Raw genomic sequence first — 22,323 nt, forward strand, 5'->3', positions numbered from 1 at the left:
ACATGGGTTATTATTTGACACAAAACCTCCAGAGATAAACAATACAGCCCTTTTGGCAACTCCCTTACAAAACTTCTTTTCCTTTTTTTTTCTTCTGTTTATTCATTTATTTATTTAAATTCAGTTAATTAACATATAGTGTATTACTAGTTTCAGATGTAGAGTTCAGTGATTCATCAGTTGTATGTAATACCCAGTGCTCATTACATCACATGCCCTCCTTAAGGCCCATCACCCAGTTATCCCATCCCCCCACCTACCTCCCTGCCAGCAGCCCTCAGTTTGTTTCCTAGAGTTAAGAGTCTCTTATGGTTTGTCTCCCTCTCTGTTTTCATCTTATTTTATTTTCCCTCCCTTACCCTATGTTCATCTGTTTTGTTTCTTAAATTCCACATGAGTGACACCATATGATAATTGTCCTTCTCTGATTGACTTATTTCATTTAGCATAATACCCTCTAGTTCCATGCACATTGTTGCAAATGGTAAGATTTCATTCTTTTTGATGGATGAGTAATATTCCTCTGTGTGTGTGTGTGTGTGTGTGTGTGTGTGTGTGTGTGTGTGTGTGTGTGTTCTCTTCTTTATCCATTCATCTGTTGATGGAAATTTGAGCTCTTTCCATAGTTTGGCTACTGTGGATATTGCTGCTAGAAACATTGGGGTGCAGGTGCCCCTTTGGATCACTACATTTGTATCTTTGGGGAAAATACCTAGTGGTGTAATTGCTGGGTCATAGGGTAGCTCTATTTTTAACTTTCTGAGGAACCTCCATACTGTTTTCTAGAGTGGCTGCACCAGCTTGCATTCCACCAACAGTGTAGGAGGGTTCCCCTTTCTCCGCATCCTCACCAACATCTGTCATTTCCTGACTTGTTAATTTTAGCCATTCTGACGGGTGTGAGGTGGTGTCTCATCGTGGTTTTGATTTGTATTTTCCTGATGCCCAGTAATGTTGAGCATTTTCTCATGTGTCTGTTGGCCATTTGTAGGTCATCTTTGGAGAAATGTCTGTTCATGTCTTCTGCCCATTGCTTGATTGGATTATTTGTAAGTTCTTTATAGATTTTGGATACTAGCCCTTTATCTGATTAAGACATTTGCAAATATCTTTTCCCATTCTGTAGGTCATCTTTTGGTTTTGTTCACTGTTTTCTTTGCTATGAAAAAGCTTTTTATCTTGATGAAGTCCCAATAGTTCATTTTCGCCTTTGTTTCCCTTGCCTTTGGAGACGTGTCTAGTGAGAAGTTGCTGTGGCCAAGGTCATAGAGGTTGCTGCCTGTGTTCTTCTCTAGGATTTTGATGGATTCCTGTCTCACATTTAGGTCTTTCATCTATTTTGAGTTTATGTTTGTATATGTGTAAGGAAATGGTCTGGTTTCATTCTGCATGTGACTGTCCAATTTTCCCAACACCATTTGTTGAGGAGACTTTTTTCCATTGGACATTCTTTCCTGCTTTGTCGAAGATTAGTGGACCATAGAATTGAGGGTCCATTTCTGGGTTCTCTATTCTGTTCCATGGACTCTGTGTCTGTTTTTGTGCCAGTACCATACTGTCTTGATGATGACAGCTTTGTAATACAGCTTGAAGTCCAGAATTGTGATGCCACCAGCTTTGGTTTTCTTTTTCAACATTCCTTTGGCTATTCTTTTCTGGTTCCATACAAATTTTAGGATTGTTTGTTCTCGCTCTGTGAAAAATGTTGATGGTATTTTGATAGGGGGGGGATTGCATTGAATGTGTAGATAGCTCTAGTTAGCATAAACATTTTAACAATATTTGTTTTTCCAATCCATAGTCATGGAAGATTTTTCCATTTCTTTGCGTCTACCTCAGTTTCTTTCATGAGTGTTCTATAGTTTTGAGAGTAAAGATCCATTGCCTCTTTTGTTAGGTTTATTCCTAGGTGTCTTATGGTTTTGGGTGTAATGATAAATGGGATGAATTCCTTAATTTGTCTTTCTTCTGTCACATTGTTAGTGTATAGAAATGCAACTGATTTCTGTGCATTGATTTTATATCCTGCCACATTGCTGAATTCCTGTATGAGTTCTAGCAATTTTGGGGTGGAGTCTTTTGGGTTTTCCACATAAAGTATGTCATCTGCAAAGAGGGAGAGTTTGACTTCTTCTTTGCCGATTCGGATGCCTTTTATTTTTTTGTTGTCTGATTGCTGAGGCTAGGACTTCTAGTACTATGTTGAACATAGTGGTGATAGTGGACATCCCTCCATGTTCCTGACCTTAGGGGAAAAGTTCTCAGTTTTTCTCCATTGAGAATGGTATTTGTTGTGGGCTGTTCATAGATGGCTTTTATGATATTGGGGTATGTTCCCTCTATCCATACACTGAAGAGTTTTTATCAAGAAAGGATGCTGTACTTTGTCAGTATTGAGAGGATCATATGGTTCTTGTCCTTTCTTTTATTAATCTAGTGTATCACATTGATTGATTTGCAGATGAACCACCTTTGCAGCCCAGGAGTAAATCTCACCTGGTCGTGGTGAATAATCCTTTTAATGTGCTGTTGGATCCTATTGGCTAGTATCTTGGTGACAATTTTTGCATCCATGTTCTTCAGGGATATTGGTCTGTATTTCTCCTTTTGGATGGGGTCTTTGTCTGGTTTGGGATCAAGGTAATGCTGGCCTCATAGAATGAGTTTGGAAGTTTTCCTTCCATTTCTGTTTTTTGAAACAGCTTCAGGAGAATAGGTATTAATTCTTCTTTAAATGTTTGGTAGAATTCCCCTGGGAAGCCATCTGGCCCTGGACTCTTGTTTGTTGGGAGATTTTTGATTACTGCTTCAATTTCTTTTTTGGTTATGGGCCTGTTCAGGTTTTCTATTTCTTTCTGGTTCAGTTTTGGTAGTTTATACGTCTCTAGGAATGCATCCATTTCTTCCAAATGGCCTAATTTGTTGGCATAAAGTTGCTCATAATATGTTCTTATAATTGTTTGTATTTCTTTGGTGTTGGTTGTGATCTCTCCTCTTTCATTCATGATTTTATTTATTTGGGTCCTGGGTGCTTTCTTTTTTTGACAAGTATGGCCCAGAGGTTTATTGATTTTATTAATTTTTTTTCAAAGAATCAGCTCCTACTTTTATCGATATATTCTACTGTTCTTTTTGTTTCTCTTTCATTGATTTCTGCTCTAATTATTATTAATTCTCTTCTCCTGATGGGTTTAGACTTTATTTGCTGTTCTTTCTCCGGCTCCTTTAGGTGTGAGGTTAGGTTGTATATTTGAGACCTTTCTTGTTCTTAAGAAAGGCTTGTATTGCTATATACTTCCCTCTTAGGACCGACTTTGCTACATCCCAAAGGTTTTGAATAGTTGCGTTTCCATGAATTTTTTTAATTCTTCTTTAATTTCCTCATTGACCCAATCATTCTTTAGTAGGATACTCTTTAACCTCCAAGTATTTGAGTTCCTTCCAAATTTCTTCTTGTCATTGAGTTCAAGTTTCAAAGCATTATTGTCTGATAATATGCAGAGAATAATCCCAATCGTTTGGTAGCATTTGAGACTTGTTTTGTGATCCAGTATGTGATATATTCAGGAGAATGTTCCATGTGCACTCAAGAAGAATGTGTATTCTGTTGCTTCGGGATGGAATGTTCTGAATATATCTGTGAAGTCCATCTAGTCCAGTGTATCATTCAGAGCCCTTGTTTCCTTGTTGATCTTCTGCTTAGATGATGTGTCCATTGCTGTGAGTGGGGTGTTAAAGTCCCCTACTCTTACTGTATTTTTATCAATGTGCTCTTTTAATTTTGTTATTAATTGGTTTATATAATTGGCTGCTCCCATGTTAGGGGCATAAATATTTACAATTGTTAGCTCTTCTTGTTGGATAGGCCCTTTAATTCTCATATAGTGTCTGTCCTCATCTCTTATTACCATCCTTAGTTTAAAATCTAATTTGTCTGATGTAAGGATTGCTATCCCAGCTTTTTTTTTTTAAAGCTTTTATTCAAATTCCAGTTAGTTTACATACAGTGTATTATTAGTTTCTGGTCCCAGCTTTCTTTTGATGTACATTAGCATGATAAATGGTTCTCCACCCCCTCACTTTCCATCTGGCTCTGTCTTTGGATCTAAAATGAGTCTTTTGTAGATAGCATATTGTTGGATCTTGCTTTTTTATCCAATCTGATACCCTTTGTCTTTTGATTGGGGCATTTGGCCCATTTATATTCAGAGTAACTGAATATAGATATGAATTTAGTGCCGTTGTATTATATAAATAAAGTCACTGTTTCTATATATTGTTTCTGTTCCTTGCTGGTCTGTTACTTTTGGACTCTCTTCGCTTAGAGGATTCCCCTTTAATATTTCTTGCAGGGCTGGTTTAGTGATCACAAATTCTTTTAGTTTCTGTTTGTTCTGGAAGCTCTTTATCTTTCCTTCTATTCAGAATAACAACTTTACTGGATACAGTATTCTTGGCTGCATATTTTTCTCATTTAGCACCCTGAATATATCATGACAGTCCTTTCTGGCCTGTCTGGTTTCTGTGGATAGGTCTGCCACCAGGCTTATGTTTCTACCCTTGTAGGTTAAGGACTTCTTGTCTGGAGCTGCTTTCAGGATTTTCTCTTCTCTGAAACTTGCAAGCCTCACTATTATATGTCGAGGTGCTGACCTATTTTTATTGATTTTGAGGGGGGGTTCTCTGTGCCTCCTCAACTTGAAATGCCTGTTTCTACCCCCAGATTAGAGAAGTTCTCCACTATAATTTGCTCAAGTATACCTTCTGCCCCTTTCCATCTTTCCTCCTCTTCTGGGATCCCATTTATTCTAATACTGTTTTGCTTTATGGTATCACTTAGCTCTTGAATTCTCCCCTTGTGATCCAGTAGTTGTTTATCTCTCTTTTTCTCACTTTCTTTATTCTCCATCCTTTTGTCTTCTATATCACTCATTCTCTCTTCTGTCTCATTTATCCTAGCATTTAGAGCCTCCATTTTTTATTTCATCCCATTAATAGTATTATTAGTATCTTTATAATCATTATTCTGAACTATAGTTCTTTTTTTTTTAAGATTTTATTTATTTTTGAGAGAGAGAGAGTGTACAAGCAGGGGAAGAAGCAGGCTTCTTGGGAGAGGGAGAAGCAGGTTCCCCACCGAGCAGGGAGCCCGATGCGGGGCTCAATATCAGGACCCTGCCATCATGACCTGAGCTGAAGGCAGACGCTGAACCATCTGAGCGACCCAGGCACCCCCTGAACTCTAGTTCTAACATCTTACTTCTGTTCATATTGATTAGGTCCCTGGCAGTCAGTACTGCCTCTTGTTCTCTTTTTTGGGGTGAGTTTTTCCATCTTGTCTATCTGTCCAGAAAGGCATAGATGAACAAGAGAACGAAATACTAGAATAGCCACAACAACCCCAAAGAAATATATACTAAACAAATCAGAGGAGACCAGAAATGGAAAGGAAAAAAGAGAGAGAAAGAATATAATCAGACAAGTGAACAGAACAGAGCAATACACTAGATCCTGGGTGTATTTTGGTTTGTTTGTTAGAAGAAACTAGATCCCAAAATTGTAAAGAAAGAAAAACATGTATATACAAAAATAAAATTAAATACAATGAAAGGATAGAATGTAACTGTAAAAATGAATATAAAGACTTAAAAAAAGAGCTGATAAAATTAAAAATTAGTTGAAATGGAAAAAGGGAAAAAAATTAAAATCAAAAGACCAAAGCATCATGAAGGAAAAAACTCATGAATTCTATGTACTCTTTTCCCTTAGTGCTGGAGTTTTGCAGTTGTCATGAATGGGTAAACTTGGTCTTCATTGGATGTTCTTACTGATCTTCTGGGGGAAGGGCCTGTTGCTCTGATTCTCAGGTGTCTCTGCCCAGAGTGGAAATGCACCAAGAGGCCAGGCTAAGTAAGCAGGGCCAGATTGCTCTATGTGGCTTTTGTTCCCTAAAGGCTTTCTGCACTGCTTTAGAGGATGCGAATGAAGATGGCAGCCTCTCAGTCTCCAGCCCTGGAGCCAAAAGCTCACACCCCCGACTCCCCAGTACACCCTCAGGGAAAAGCAATCTGTTACTCCTGTCTCCCTAGTCTCCGTCCACTCTCTGTGCTCACCCAGCCTGTGACCAAGCGTTCTTATCTAGGCACATGACCCCGTTTTGAGTCTCCAAACCCTGTAGACTCCTGGGGTGGAAGGGGGTTCTTAACCGCAGTTCTGCAGCTTGCTGGGCCCCTTCTCAGAGAGCAGTCACCCGACCTTGCCAGTTTACGGTTTATGGCAACCCGGAGCTGAAAGCTCATGCCTGGGCTCACTGATTACAGCTGGCTTCCCCACTCCAATGCTTGGGAACCCTGCCGCACTCACATATGCCCGGTCTGCCTATGACCCCGGGGATCCTGAGACCATGCTATCCCACCTAGGATTCTGCCCCAACTTTACTACCTGAGCACCTTTCAGGCAGGGATGTTCCCCACTGGAACAGACTTCTAAAAGTTTTCATTTTGTGCTCTGCTATCACTTTCCAGTAGCTGGCTGACTGAGACTCCCTTCTGCAGTTTATCTTCCAATATATCACCTCAGATTCACTTCTCTGTACCTCCTACCTTGCAGAAAGTGGTCACTTTTCTATTTGTAGAATTACAGCAGTTCTTTTTTTAGACTCCAGTTAAGTCCACAGGCGTTCAGAATGATGTGATAGCGATCTAGCTGAATTCTAGGGACTAGACAAAACTAGGGTCCCCTACTCCTCTGCCATCTTCCTCCCTCCCTCCCAAAACTTCTTTTCCTAAAAGAAAGCTGTATACTTTTTATTTTCTTTGCTGAACAAAACATGAAGATCCAGACATAAGTTCGTTATCCTCTTACACTTGGTTTATATATGAATTATAGATTTAATTATATATACTGTTACTTTCAATTTCCCTATCTAGCATTAAATTCTCATAATAAAATAGTTTGAGAAACAGAATTGCTGAGTCTTAATAATTTTCAAGGGATCTGGCTTATATTGTCTCTTTGTGGTATTATGTTTTTCTCTCCTAGTATGATCTGTTATAAAAGGAACAATCCATATATATTTAATTTGAGGGGTATATACAATTTACAGAAATTCCGGTCCTTTTTCTCATTCCAGATACTAACATGAAAATTTAGTCTCCTTGTAGTGTAGGGTTACTTAGACCCTACTCCCCACATCCTCCCTGATTACATGCATTCTTTTATTAAGTAATATTTATTGAATATTTACTCTATGCCAGACACTGAGATAGGCACTGGCAATGTAAAGATGATTAAGACATATATCTGTAGCTTGAAAGCAACTTAAACATCTACTGGGATGGTACTGGTTAAATAAAGTAAAGTACATTTAATAGTAGACAATTCCGTAAATGCTAAAAATAATGAAGTTCATTTTATACTGATATGGTACAACCTCAAAGCTTTGTTATTCAGGGGCAAAATATGAGGGAATGTATATACTATATGACCACTTGCATAAGAAAAAATATGTATACATACATATATATACATGTTGGACTAGATTAGCTGTGGAAAAATTCAGAAGAAACTATAACAAGGGCCTAGGAAAAAATTGGATGACTGGAGGACAAGGGTAGAGGAGGGAAACGTATTTCTCATTGTATACTTTTCTGAGCCTTCTGTATTTTGAACGATATTCATTAATTCCCTATTCAAAAATAATAAATTTTAAAAGAAAAAAGTAGTCCCACCCTCAGAAACCTTAGCGTACAGGCGAGAGATATACATAAGAAGTAATATAATAATAAATATATATATTGTGCACTGTGATAAAATATGTACCTGAAAGAAGGGAGAGGTCATTTTCCTCTAGAGCAGCAATGGATGGGAGGTCGGGGAGTGCTTCATAGAGGAGACTACTTGAGGAGTAGTAATAGATTAAGGGTTGACTGGTTTCTCCCTGACACTCTGAGGAGGGGCAGCAGCAACATAGTTATAGACAGAAGACATAACCATCTCCTGGAACCTGCTAAACTTATATTTACTACTACAGAACCCAATACTAATTCTTGGTATATCTGCCAGCTCCATTTCACCAGCATCTGGACTAGATACATTTCTGACCTTTCCTCTTTCAGTCTCTCCCTCCCTCCCTCTCCCTGTCTGCCCCTCTTCCTCTCTACCGCTCTCCCTCTCTCCCTGTTTCTCTTTATTTTATAAGATAAGGGTATGTATATCAACAAATTATGATTCAGTCGCAATTACATTAATTTTTTTATTGGGCAAAGTTGTTGTAGGTAAACCCAAACTCTGTTATTGAAAGAAATATCAGATGTTGCTTAGAGTTGTATGTTAGCACACATTACAATAATATACCTTTTGTCTGGGCATGCTTACGTGAACAGTCTTCCCATAGGTGGCAGAGTTACTTCTTTTGAATGGGGCCGATCCGTTACTTAGAAATGACAGTGGAAAGTGTCCTTTGGATGAGGCCAAAGATTCATGTATGAAGCGTCTCCTTGAGAAATATATTCCTAAACACCAAAAACATCTTCTTACATCAGGTAAGATTCAACTGCCCTGTTATATCTGTTTATCATATTTGTAGAGAGTTACAGAAATTGAATTTAGAATTATAGAAATTAAGTTTCTTTTCCTCCTTAGTTTTGAGAAAATCCATCCAGTGGTGTCCTTGCTCCATTCCTTTAATAAAGCACACCGGCTTGTTTGCAAGTGCACATAATGGTAGGACTCTAAAAGAACAAAGAGAAATAACATCAAATGTACTTTTCACTGGTGCTTTGCATTGCAAACAGTTAAGAAAACTTTTATAAAGTTCTTTTTTTCCTGACAATTTTTTGGCTGAGTAACATGATATGATGTAAATTATATTTGGCTGTATCTTTCTTGATGAGTATGGCCAGGATTGTTTATTTCCATTTCTATTCCCTAACGATCTTTTCTTATGGCTGTATTTTTACCCTGTTATCCATTACACTGGTAAAAATTGAACTACAAAAGAACTCGATTTATGGTTGCCAATAAGAAGAATTTACATATATGGCACTTTCTTTATATTCTCCTTAATGTGTCTGTTAGATTTTTGGTAAGATCACAGCATTCTTCTGCTCAAAACCCTGCAGTGGCTCTCCATTTAATCTAGAAGAAATGTCAGTATCCTTATAGTGGCCTACAGGCCCCTATAGCTGTCTACCCCAATTAATTTCTTCTCCTACCATTCTCTACCTCTGTCATTAGACTTCAGTCACACTGGCCTCCTTGCTGTTCTTCAGATGGGCCTCCTCCACCTCCTTCAAGTCTTAGTTCAAATGTGATCTTCTCAGGGAGGCCTAGACCATCCTAGTTAATACTGCTGCAACCTGCCTCCTTCCCACCCTCACTGTACTAGTTATCTATCACTATGCAACAATTACCCAAAATTTAGCATCTTAAAACAACATTTATTATCTCTCAGAGTTTCGGAGGATTAGAAGTCTGAAAGCCTTTCAAGTGAGTAACAAGTTCTGGATTAGGGTCTCTTATGGGTTGCAGCCAAGCTCTTAGTGAGGGGTGGTCATCTCGAGGCTCAGCTAGAACAGGAAAATCCACTTCCAAGCTCACTCACATGGTTGCTGGCGGGCCTCAGTTCCTCGCTGCTTGTTCGCTAGAGGCCTCAGTTACTTGCCACATGAGCTTTTTCCTTAGGCCTGCTGACAGCCTGGCAGCTGGCTCAGAGCAAGTGATCCAAGAGAGAGAATGCACCCAAGACAGAGGCCACAAGCTTTCTATAACTTAATCTTGGAAGTGATATACAACCAGTTCTGCCATATTCTATTTGTTCTAAGTAAGTCACTAAGTCTGGGAAGTTCCACCTTTTGAAAGGAGGAGTATCAAAAATTTTATGAACATATTATTCAAACTGCCACACTCATTCCAACCCCTCTTACCCTACTCTACTATTCTATTTACCCTTTTCCCATAGCACTTTACACCTTCTAACACATTGGACAGTTTATTTATTTTTTATTTTCAGTTTTTCCCCAAGAATCTAAGCTCAATGAAGGAAAGGATCTTTATTTAGTTGGTGATGAGTACTAAAATGCCTTGTATACAGTAGGCATTCAGTAAATATTTGTTGAATAAGTAGTGTGTTAGTCCTTTTAAACACAACAAACAAAATGAACTCTTTACCTTCAAGAGATGTGTATGTGCTTCATTCAATTTTATTAAACTATATTTTATATTTTTAAATATTTATTTATTTGAGAGACAGAGAGCACGAGGCAGGAGCAGAGGGAAAGGGAGAAGCAGACTCCCCGCTGAGCAGGGATCCCGACTTGGGGCTCTGTCCCTGGGCCCCGGGATCATGACCTGAGCCGAAGGCATATGCTCAATTGACTGAGCCACCCAGGCGCCCCATTAAACTATATTTTAATAAAATTTTCCCTAAAGAGGTAACTATTTAAATGCTATTGACTAAGGACTAAGACTTGGATTAAAACAGCCTACTTTATAATAAAGAGATAACATCATTGATAAAGTCCACCAAGAGGTAATTAATTAATGGTTCTTTAGAACAAAAGACTTCTTCCCCTTTAGCCCAATCTCATCAGAAAATAAGAGGGACAGACTCCACCTTGTTGAGGCCAGGTCTATAAAAGCACACTGCGATAGATTATTATATTCGTATTTATATAAACTGTATAGATTATTGCACTCATATTTACGTTTCAAGCTATATGAAAAATTGCAGATATTCAGTTGGAGGCAAAAGTATGTGTATTTTTATGTTTTTTATTTTGATAATCTGATTAATTGCTTGACTTCTCTATTTTATGGTAGCATGCATTGTTTTGCTGTGCTGATAGTGCTTTCTCCAGCATTTTAGCCCTTCTCCAAATCCAGAATCTCCTCTTCACCAGTGCCCACTTCTGACCTATACTTACCCAAGGGAATTTCATTCAGGGAAGGAATCCCAAGCCTTTCTTCTTAGGAGTTAGCTCCCACTCTTCTTTAGGGAGGCAGTTTACGGGGTGGGCTGTATTATCGTGCTTCATCAGGTGGTTTGAATATTTCTTAAGTTTGAACTTTCAAAGTCTGTCATTAATTATCAGCTTACTTATCAATATAAATGAAAAAATTAGTTCACTTAAATAAAGAATATCAAACAGTATTTGTTTTTAAATTTCAGTTGAAGAGCTTTTAATTATGGGAATGATGGATAAAGGACCCTTCCTCATGCAATATATATTTGGTGCTTTTGTGTTGTAGAGTACAATACATCTACTTTAGTATAGGACAAGAGTTCATTCTTACTAATTTTATAGCCTGAGGTAAATTAACACTCTCAGTTTTCTCATCTGTAAATGTGGGCTTATAATATCTACTCCTCTACCTATATATCTGTGGGATTGTTATTGTGAGGATTAGAGTTGATGTATGTAAAATACTTCAAACAGTACCTTACATATGACAGAGCTTGGAGTAACAGAGTGAAAAGAATTACATCTACGTCACTAAAATTCACCACCTCAGAATTTATATCTGTGTAGTTTTTTTTTTTTAAGTTGGTTATAATAGAGCATATAGACTCTTAAAACTGAGATGGGCATGAAGGAGGGCATGTGGTGTAATGAGCACTGGGTGTTATATACAATTGATGAATAACTGTGCTCTACATCTGAAACTAATGATATACTATATGTTAATTAATTGAATTTAAATAAGATGAAAAGAAAAAAAAGATGTTAGTTGAAAGATGCTTTCTATACAGAAAACAAAACAAAGTGAGAGGGGAGAAAAGCCCCTTTCTTGCTTCCAGATTCTCTTAGGAACCATGCCCCAAATGGTGGTTCCTGTAAAACATTCTTCTGCTCTTTTAAAACATTTTTATTTATTTTTTTAAGAGGATTTTATTTATCTGAGAGAGAGACAGAGATGGCGAGAGAGAGTAAGAGTGGGGACGAGAGGGAGAAGTAGGCTCCCCACTGAGCAGGGAACCAGATGCAGGGCTCAATCCCAGGACCCTGGGATCATGACCTGAGCCAAAGGCAGATGCTTAGCCCACTGAGCCACCCAAGTGCCCCCTGCTCTTCTATTTAAGAACCAAAGTTAGGAGAAGGCACACAGTCCTTTTTGCTCCTGAAAAATAATAAAAACAAAATTAATAATGGAGCATTTTCTTTGTGCCAAGAACTCCCCTAAAGTCTTTACATGGATTATCTTATTTAATCCTCATAACAATTCTATAACAAGGACTGTTACTACTTTGATTTTATGGAGTTGAGGCAGAGATACTAAGAAGCTTAACCCAGGGTCACCCAGCTGTTAAGCAAATGAGTGAAGATAGAAACTCAGGAGTAGGCTCCAGAGACTGCTCCCAGCTCCTTTGCTTCATTGAAGGACGTTGTGTGTGTCAACTCTCCTGCATGAGGTGAATAGGTGAATGCCAAGCCTCATTATGGACATTATAATTTGATTGCTGCCATGAAAATTATTCCCAAGAAATAAAATGTTCTTTTTCCCAGCTACATTCCTCTTAAAATATTTTTAAATTTCTAGTTCATAATGTATTTAAAGAATTTGCATTCATTTATTCCTTCCTCTATTAAATAATCATTGAATACCTCCTATGTGCAAAGCACTGTTTCTAGGTTTTTATCTTTTGTGACCAAATGCGTATGTAGGTAACTAATTCCACCTCTAGTATTTAAAAGAGACACTAAAGTACTTTTTTTTTTATTATCAACCTAGGTATATTTTATTCATACCATCGTTTTTTGACTTAGTCATTCTCAAGAGCAACCTTTTCCCTGCATGTATGTTTCACTTTTAAGAGAATGAAGCATTCAGGGACACTTGGGTGGCTTAGTCACTTAAGCGGCTGCCTTCGGCTCAGGTCATGATCCCAGGGTCCTGGGATCGAGTCCCACATGGGGCTCCTTGCTCAGCGGGGAATCCTGCTTCTTCCTCTGCCTGTCGCTCTCCCTGCTTGTGTTCTGTCTCTCTCTCTCTGACAAATAAATAAATAAAATCTTTAAAAATAAATAAATAAAGAGAATGAAGCATTCAAACTAGAACCTTATTAAGCAGACATTAGAAAATGATAATCCAGTAAATTATGAAAGAATCTTTTGCCTTCTAAAAGTAGTTTGCCAACAGTTGTGTTTCTGGATATATCTATGGGGAATGTTAAAATAGTGAGTTTATTGCCAGCCTTTGGTATTACTTTGTTGGAGCCATATTGCTTTTCCTACAGAAATGTTTTCAGCTTTCTCAAGATAGTGTGGGGCTTCTAAAACATAGGAGAACTATCAGTTATAGGAATGTTATATGTGCCAATTTGAATGGAAAATGTTTGCATAATTTCACTTATTTCTCTGGTTTTCTCATGGCAAAGGACAGGTGGGTTTTAGAAATCTAGAGTCTGACCACTAGAGGCTATTTTCTTTGATTTTCTCTTTTTGTTTACAGCTCAAAAGAACAGCACCGACCCATTAGACATAGAGGATGCACGCCAGCACAAGGTATAGCTCTGTTTAGCAATAAACATGTTTATGGAATGAACCTGCTGCTTATTTTATAGATAATCAGAGTGGAAAGAAAGATGCCTGAAGCATTCATCAGGAATAGTGACTTCACCTTTACTTTTAAGAAACTTTAGAATAATTACATGAGAATCGGAGGGTTCTGGGCTGTTAGTTTGCGAAGCAATTGAGTAAATAGCTTGTCTCGGCACACTGATGTATCAGTAGCCATTTCCTTTGTCCTCCTCTTCATGGAGCCAGGAGGTTTATCAACCATGTCGAATTTCCTCTGGCCTAAGCACAGTACAAGAGCCAAAGGTGTTGATCCATTCCTTCAAATTTGATATAGTGGGCAGTTACTCTTCATCTGGTGCTTGGGTTGTGGTCAGTGAGAGGAAGCGGTGTCCCTGTTTTAATCTTAGCAGCCCACAATAATTTTTTCATGCAGATCAGTTTGGGAGCATATCTCTTTTCTTGTTTTTAAATCCCTTCTTCTTCTGCCCTACCTACAGTCGGTCACAGACACTAGATGAAAGAATTCTCTTAATTCTAGCTGTATATAACAGTATAATTGTATATAACAATTAGGAGAGGACAGTGTCTTTAAAGCATTCTTGTTTGATTATGCTTAAAGCCCATAAAAATTAAGTAGATTAAATTTTTTATTATGCTTAATGAGATTAATGCTGCTAAATACTGGCAAAAACAAATTAAAATGTGAAGCAGAAAATACAGATTAGAACACATAATGAGTCTTAGTCTACTACATTTGCCTTTTTCTATTAGTCTTTTTTAAATATCAGGTTGTATATATCCCATCAGGCCCTGTGGTTAGATCAAATCACAAAATTGAATGAAGTAATGGTTTGATTTATCAATAATCCTGAATTAATTGAGTATAGAACTACAGCTGAAAATCAAAGCTAACTATATGTTTTATTTCTTTAGAAACCACAATTCAGTTCTAAAAATCTCATTGGGTTTGTTTGTGATGAACATTCCAACAGACAGAAGTCAGAACTTGGAAAAGTTGATAAAGGAAGTAAAGAAGGTTTATTTATAAATAAAGAAGATGTGTATGAACCTTACCAAAAAGATTCCAGAGACACAAAATTTGGTAAATCCAAGCATAAGCAATCAACTCTTAACCAAACACACTCCACTAAGGGACTCAGAAAGAAGAGTCTTCAGAATGTCAAAGGTCCTAACACAAATGTGTCTAATGATAAAGGAAGAAGAAACACACAACATAAAAGAACTCAAGCGGATGATGCAAAACAAGAAATATGCATTCCAAGAAAGATAATAGCTCTTTCTTCTTTTAGAAGAAGAAACAGATTGGTTAATAGTCAGCAAGATAATCTCCAAGCCTTTGATGATCTTCCAGAAAAGTCACATAAACTTTTTAGCCCACCTCTGTCAAGCCTGAAAAATGGATTAGGTAACAATATTGAGGCTTGTTCAGTTCCCAGAGAGACACATACCCAGAGCCTAGATTTATCAGATAATCAAGAAATAAAATTCTTAGAATCCACTGACCAACAGGAAGCTGTTCTTTTCTCAGGACTTTCCTTACAGAAAGAGATCAAGTTACCACTTGTTACCACAGATCAGCAGCCTCATACTCACCAAGAACAGCAGCACATTAGCCCTTATAAATCTCCTGAAAACGGTAACTCAGGTCAAAAAGGTGAGAGCCTTAATAAGTGGGAACATTCTTTTGCATCCTTTATAAAGGAAAATTTTAATAACATTGATGATGATGATTGCTTTACTTCTGAGAAGACTATAGCATGTAAAAGACTGGTATGTTTTACAGGTTGCAAAAACCACTGTAATTATAATGAGAATATAACAAATAGAGAAGAAATGGATTTTCTTCAGTTTTTCCCTTCTGAAAACCATTTTTCACAGGAAAATGAATTAAAAGCATGCAGGTTAATCATACTTCCACAACAGGAAGCTGTTGATCTTTCTGATTCAGATAATACAATGGGTCCTGAACAACATATTGCAAATTATGAACAATGTGCATGTGAAACTTCTTTTGATCACTCACATGGCAATCCTGAGCATACTTCCCTAGCTTGTCCAAGAACATTTTCAACACAGGAAGCTTCAAAGTTGACTAGTCATGTGAAGCTATTCAAAAGGTCTCAAGATTTTAGCTCCAGAGCACCAACTCCTTTAATGGATCAAACAGATACACATATTGTGGAAAAGGTAAATGAGGGAGAAGACACTAAAAGGAATTACAATGATGAAAGCCAGAAAACAAGTTCTTCAAATGGGCCTTCATCCACAGTTGTTAATTCTCAAGTAATAGAAACAACTACAGTTAAAAAAAGGAAACAAGATCTTCCAGAGAGCAAAACCATACATGATATAGTTTTTTATTCCACTGACAATACCAGTAAAGAATTGGCCAACATCTCACAACTTAGACAGAAAGAAAAGAAGGAAATTTCTCATAAACCAGGTATTCTTAGTATTGCTTGCTTTGTACACATCTCCTGTAGATTTACTTATTTTATAGAAATTTCTAACTGAATTCTGCTGAACTTAGCCAAACTGACAAAAATGAGGACATGTGGACTATAATTTAGGGATATTGTTAGTTAAGTAATATTGTTTACTTCGAAAACCAAACCGTTATTATCAAAGATTGTTGCTAAATTGATATTGACAGAAGTTAATAAATAGTATTTCTATCAATTTTTATGTTTCTTTTTAATATAGCACTTATTTAATATCAGTTAACCTAACATTTCCATAGCAGGAGATTGTTAGCTCCGTTGATTTCAGTGATTCACTGTATTCCCATCAGAATTGCATCCAACAAACCTTGTTATATAAAAACATTATTTATTTATTTATTTTTAAAAGATTTTATTTTTAAGTAATCTCTATACCCAATTAGTGCTCTAACTCAGAACTCTGAGATCGAGGGTCATATGCTCTACCAACTAAGGCAGCCAGGTGCCCCTAAAAACATTTTTAAAGGGTTTCATTCCCTTAAAAAATAAATAAATAAAATAAAATTTTAAAAAATCAGTCCAGCTAGGAACAGAAATTTGGAACAGTTATGAGGCTAGACTCTTTTCTAATCATATAACCAGTAACAAGAACTGCAACACTGAGGGGCGCCTGGGTGGCTCAGGTGGTTAAGCGCCTGCCTTCGGCTCAGGTCAGGATCCCAGAGTCCTGGGATCGGGTCCCGCATCGGGCTCCCTGCTCCTTGGGAGCCTGCTTCTCCCTCTGCCTCTCTCTCTCTCTCTCTCTCTCTGTCTGTCATGAATAAATAAATAAAAAAAAATCTTTAAAAAAAAATTAAAAAAAAAGAACTGCAACACTGAGGTTGCAAAATGTTTGTTTTTCAGATGAGGAATTAACTAATAATATCAATGGAGATGAAAGCACTATGAGAAATGGTGAGAAAAAAGAAAAAACAAATTCTGAAGTTTGCATATCTAATATCCAAGAACACAAAAAAGTTCAGAATTTCAGAAAAAGGCAAAATTTCTTGAAAGCTACCTGCAGCCAAGGTTTGTATTCCTATACCTGTATAGGTAAAAGTTGACATGATCAAGGCCAGCAATTCTAAACTTTCAGATTTACTGTTGTTGTTTTTTTTTCATTCACTAAGTTATAAGATTATTTCAGCTATATTTTTTAGATTGTTTTACTATAAAGTACCACATGAGAATCTGTTAGTCTTCAGATACATCTTGTCATGTTTCTGCCTATGACTTCTAATTTTAAATATTAGAGGAGGTAAGATAAACAGAGAGACAGCAAGAATATTGAGTGGGGGCAGTGCATCTGAACTGTGCCAGATCCCTTAGATACTTCCATTGAGCCCTTTCACCATAAGGCAAATTAAAGAATGGCCACCGGTTGCTTTTTGTCAGATGAATGAACTGCATGTGTTTGGCAGTATGGACAAGTTAACTATCCTTTAACAGTTCTTGGAGCTAGTTCTGTGGTGAACAATAGGCTAAGCCAAGCCACTTCAGGTTAAACAGTAAACACTGAAAAGTTTGTTTATCTATTGTCTATTAAGAGGTAGGAAGGACACTGGATTAGGCATACTCTGTGAACTTTCTCCCATTGTCCGCCTCTCATATAATCTAAAGCCCTTCTTAGACATCCATCCTCTAGTGGGTTGAATAGTGGCTCTCCAGAACATGTCCATGTCCTAATCCCTGGAACCTGTGATAATATCTTATATAAAAGAGTGAATTTTACCTAAATAGAAAAAGAATCTCTGCAGATGTAATTAAGGATCTTGAGTTTCCAGAGAGTAAAAAAAAAAAAAATAATAATCACATACGAAGTAACTGAAAGCTGAGTATGTCTTAGTAGCATTATACTTTATTAATAAATAATATTTTATACCAATTATTACATATATTATCAATTAATGTTTATTAACTTGTTAATAAAGTATAATGTTATTAAGAAGTACTAACTAAGCATTAACCACAGTGGACTTTATGAAGAAGTTTTTTGTGAAGTTAGTGTGAGTCCTATTTGCTTCCTTTCCAGTTTTTTCCAGATTTTATTTTAAAATTTTAGTTACATGCATAGAAATTTATGATGACAGTAAAATGGAATAATTTTTGAGTTTTTGCCCCAAAATGTTTACCATGTGCCTACCTTCTTTGCTACAACATACCATGATCTAGGTGAGAGGATTTGTACCACTCACAGTAACAATTATTGGAGAGATTTTTCAATTCAAACTTGCAAACTACAGGTCTGCTGTTTTGGATATTTCATAATTTTAAAATATATTCTCTATATATGTATATATAATAGATATATCTTTATTCTTTGAATAAAGAATTTCCGAGTACAGATTTGTAAGAGCAGTATGATTTTGTCTAGATGTCAGGGGAATGTAGACATGAGGCTGTCAGTCTTCCCTGTGATTCACATAACTGAAGAATCCATCTTTTAGAGAGTAATTCTCTGAACTTTTTATCTCTTGCCCAGCAACTATGTGCCTATCTGCTATGGCATTTAGGAAATAGAACAGGAAGAGAGTCTTAAGGTTTAATGCAGTGGTTCTCAAACTTTATCTTGCATCAGAATCACCTGGAAAGCTTGTTAAAACACAGATTACTGGGCTCTACCCCCAGAAAGTCTGAATCATTAGGTGTATTATCTATTAGTGTATTACACATTTGCAAACTTAGCAGTTTAAGACAACACACATTTTTTATCTTACAGTTTCTGTAAATCAGGAATTGGGCATGGCTTAGGCAGGTCTTCTGCTCAGGATATTTCATAGGCTACAATCAAGGTGTTGGCCAAGACTGGGGTCTCATCTGAAGGCTCAACCAGGGAAGGATCCATTTTCAAGCTCATGTGGTTGTTGTCAGAATTCTCTTCCTTGAGGGTTGTGGCAACCTTGTGGTCATCCTCAGTTTCTTCCTTTATGAGCTTTTCCAGTGTGTCCTCTTGGTTCATCAAAACATGCAAGCTGAAGGTGACAGAGCAAGTTGGCTAGCAAGACAGAAAATGTTACAATCTCTTATAACCTGATCAAGGAAGTGAAATACCCTCAATATTGAGGTATTCTATTGGTTAGAAGGAAATTCTTCAGGAGGAGTGGATGATGCAAGGCCATGAATACCAGGAGATGGGGATCATTAGGAGTTACTTTAAAATCTGTCCTCCACAGTAGGTTTGTGGGGTGGGCTGGAGAATTAGCATTTCTTTTTTTTTTTTCTTAATTTTATTTTATTATGTTATGTTAGTCACCATACATTACATCACTAGTTTTTGATGTAGTGTTCCATGATTCATTGTTTGTGCATAACACCCAGGGCTCCATGCAATACGTGCCCTCCTTAATACCCATCACCGGGCTAACCCATCCCCCCCACCTCCTTCCCTCTAAAACCCTCAGTTTGTTTCTCAGAGTCCATAGTCTGAGAATTAGCATTTCTAACAAGTTTCCCAGGTGACACTGACACTGCTAATCTGGGACTACATTTGAGGACTGCTGGTTTAATGAATATTCTTTTCTGTTTCATCACTCTAATCCTCTACTTTCCCTTCCTTGTGTCTCACTCTGAAGATTCTCTGATGTGATTTCTACAGAAAATAAATCTCCAGTTTCATGGCTTGGGGATTGGAACCTTGGGTAAGAGGAAAGGTTGCCAGACAATTCAGGGTTGGAGAAGGGAACTTGGACTCCCAACTTTTGTATATATATACTTTCATTCAGTCTCCATGTTTCTAGCCCAGTTCCATGAACACTGCCTTTCACCATACTTGATGCCCCCAAGTGCTCGGTTCAGGTGGGCTCTCTCCCTAATTCTTTTTGCTAGCATTTGGGTTGAGGCATTTCCCCTACTTCATCAAGTTGGTTAACTCTTCTCCAGCAGTGATTTTCCAGTTCCCAAAAAGTTGTTGAAGTCTTTGTCTTCTATTGTTTCCTCTTCTATTTTCTTTTTATGGTATTAAAAAAAAAAATGTTTTACGGGGCACCTGTGTAGCTCAGTCGTTAAGCATCTGCCTTCGGCTCAGGTCATGATCCCAGGGTCCTGGGATCGAGTCCCACATCGGGCTCCCTGCTCAGCGGGAAGCCTGCTTATCCCTCTCCCACTCTCCCTGCTTGTGTTCTCTCTCTCAGGTGTCTCTCTCTGTCAAATAAATAAATAAAATCTATAAAAAAAAATTTACTATCATTTTAGCATGGTTTGGGGAGGAAATTGAGGGGAAAATATGGTCCATTTTTTTTTTTAGCTCCAATTTAAGTCTCTAACTTGTGGTGCAAGAAGATTTTTTTTTAAATCTTTGGATAATGATGTTGTATTGCATGTTTTTTGAAAAAAAATAATCCATTGGGCCATGGTTCAGTTTTTGGTGTCTTTTGTGATCAGAAACACACTCACTGGGATAGAGAAGAGCTATAGAAAGAGATGTTTTATAAAATCACAATTTGTTTTAAGAAAAATTTTGTCCATTGTTAAAGGACTACTGAGAGTGAAATGAGGGTAGAACTGAAGCAAGTTTGTTTTAATCAAGCTTATGGTAGGGTGACTAAACAGCTGTTGGAATGAATGCAAAGTAATGTACTTAGATGCTCTACAATGCCTTCACAAGTTATATTTTAAAACAGTAATAGCAATGATGATATTGATACATGTTTTGTATAGAGCACCCTACGTAGGATATTTGAGGAAGTTGCTGTGTATTTTCTAAGCTCCTTTGTAATGATCAGCATTTGACAGAAAAGAAGGCTCAGTTTTACTTGGCAAATTTACAGAAGTAAAAACAGCTGGGATCAATAAGAGGAATGCCAGAGGGGAAAGCCAACTTCATTTGGCTGCCAGAAGAGGAAATTTGACTCTGTTGAAGGCTCTAATAGAATCTGGAGCAGATGTGAATCTAAAAGATAATGCAGGTTTGGATTCTTGAAATTTTAATTGTGTTTATAACTTGAACTCACTGAAATACACATTTCATCCACCCTTCCCCGGTTTTGATCCTGGCTGCTAACTTTGAACTGTTTTTTTAAAAATATATTATTTAGTTGAATAGTTAAATTTATCTTGGTTTTCACCAGTTGCTAAAATAACCTCCTCTGAAACAGTTTTTAAGATACATGTGGGAGCATTCAGAGGAAGTATACAGAATGGGGAGTAAAGGGAGCTTTATTTAGGTCTTTTTCTTGGAGATCTGAATACTAAACTCTGACTTTGTAGAGAGTGCCAATTTTTTCCCATTTCCCTATCCCTTCTCTTTCTCCTCTCTTTACGTTATTCATTGTTTCTCTCTTTCCTTATTTTTATTTTCAGCCTCCATTTTTAAATTGATCTAACATTTTGCTTAAGCACAAAAAAATCTTGTGTGAGGAGTTAACAGGGAAAAACTCAAAAGATTGATTTCAAGAATCGTATGTCATTTTAGAGCGATATATGACAGTGCAGTAATACAAATGGGGAAGGCAGACTTGATCTTACTCTATTTTAATATCTGAGTTGAAACAAATTGACGTGATTAGTTTTACTCTAGTCCCATTATATTTTATGTTCTGTGAGTCTTCTGTTTTGGCCCTTGGATCAACAAATATTTTTGATGAGATTGGTTTTCAAAATTGAAACATTTCAAAACCATAGTTTTCAATATTATTTCTTGTCTAATACTTAGTATATACATTTGAATCAATATAGATATTCATTGCATTAGTGCAAATAAACTTAATAATGAAGATAGTACATGAATGTTGATTTGTAAGTAGCAGCTTGTTTTGTTATTTTCTTTTTTCCTTTTTTAGGTTGGACACCACTTCATGAGGCATCTAGTGAGGGATCTAATGATATAATTGTAGAGTTGTTAAAAGCTGGTGCTAATGTTAATTGTGAAAATCTAGATGGGATTAATCCCCTACATGATGCTGCTGCCAACGATCATTTAAAGGTACAGTGCACATCAGACTGGGTTCCTTTTACTTTTTCTTGGAAAAATGAGTGAAGAAAATTAAGGTATTTCAAACTGAGCACTAAAGTAATTCCTTAAAATAAATGATTTTTAAAACCTGCTTAAAATTTTAAACGAAGATAGGATATTATGTATAGATTGGAAAATCATATTAACTAATGAATTGTTTTTCCATTGTCTCTGCCTCATAAAATTCATGTAAGTTAGAATAAAATGAAATGTCTCAGGGTAAACGTAGGCTATAAATCTAATACATTCCATTTTTAATTGTCTTAAATGATTTGCTGTTGTGATAAAAGAGTCTAATTATAATGATAATATATGTTGACAGATGGTTTTTAACTCAAAATTTCTCAGTGGG

General features: G+C 36.9%; 1 protein-coding gene across 8 annotated transcripts in view; it reads left to right on the forward strand.

Annotated features, from left to right (window-relative positions):
• Window positions 1–22,323, forward strand: part of ANKRD31 (ankyrin repeat domain 31) — a 146,598-nt gene that overhangs the window by 63,265 nt on the left and 61,010 nt on the right. For 5 of the 8 annotated variants that reach the window (XM_073905319.1, XM_073905322.1, XM_073905325.1 and 2 more), the window contains 6 exons: window positions 8,396–8,543; window positions 13,453–13,505; window positions 14,454–15,984; window positions 16,886–17,050; window positions 20,743–20,925; window positions 21,799–21,941. In XM_073905319.1, coding sequence (XP_073761420.1) covers window positions 8,396–8,543; window positions 13,453–13,505; window positions 14,454–15,984; window positions 16,886–17,050; window positions 20,743–20,925; window positions 21,799–21,941 — 2,223 coding nt within the window. The remainder of the gene's footprint in view (window positions 1–8,395; window positions 8,544–13,452; window positions 13,506–14,453; window positions 15,985–16,885; window positions 17,051–20,742; window positions 20,926–21,798; window positions 21,942–22,323) is intronic. The other 3 variants (XM_073905320.1, XM_073905323.1, XM_073905324.1) reach the window with 2 other exon arrangements.

Source organism: Callorhinus ursinus, unplaced genomic scaffold, assembly GCF_003265705.2.
Source record: "Callorhinus ursinus isolate GAN/ISIS: 27379988/994484 unplaced genomic scaffold, GSC_fseal_2.0 scaffold23, whole genome shotgun sequence".
NCBI lineage: Eukaryota > Metazoa > Chordata > Mammalia > Carnivora > Otariidae > Callorhinus > Callorhinus ursinus.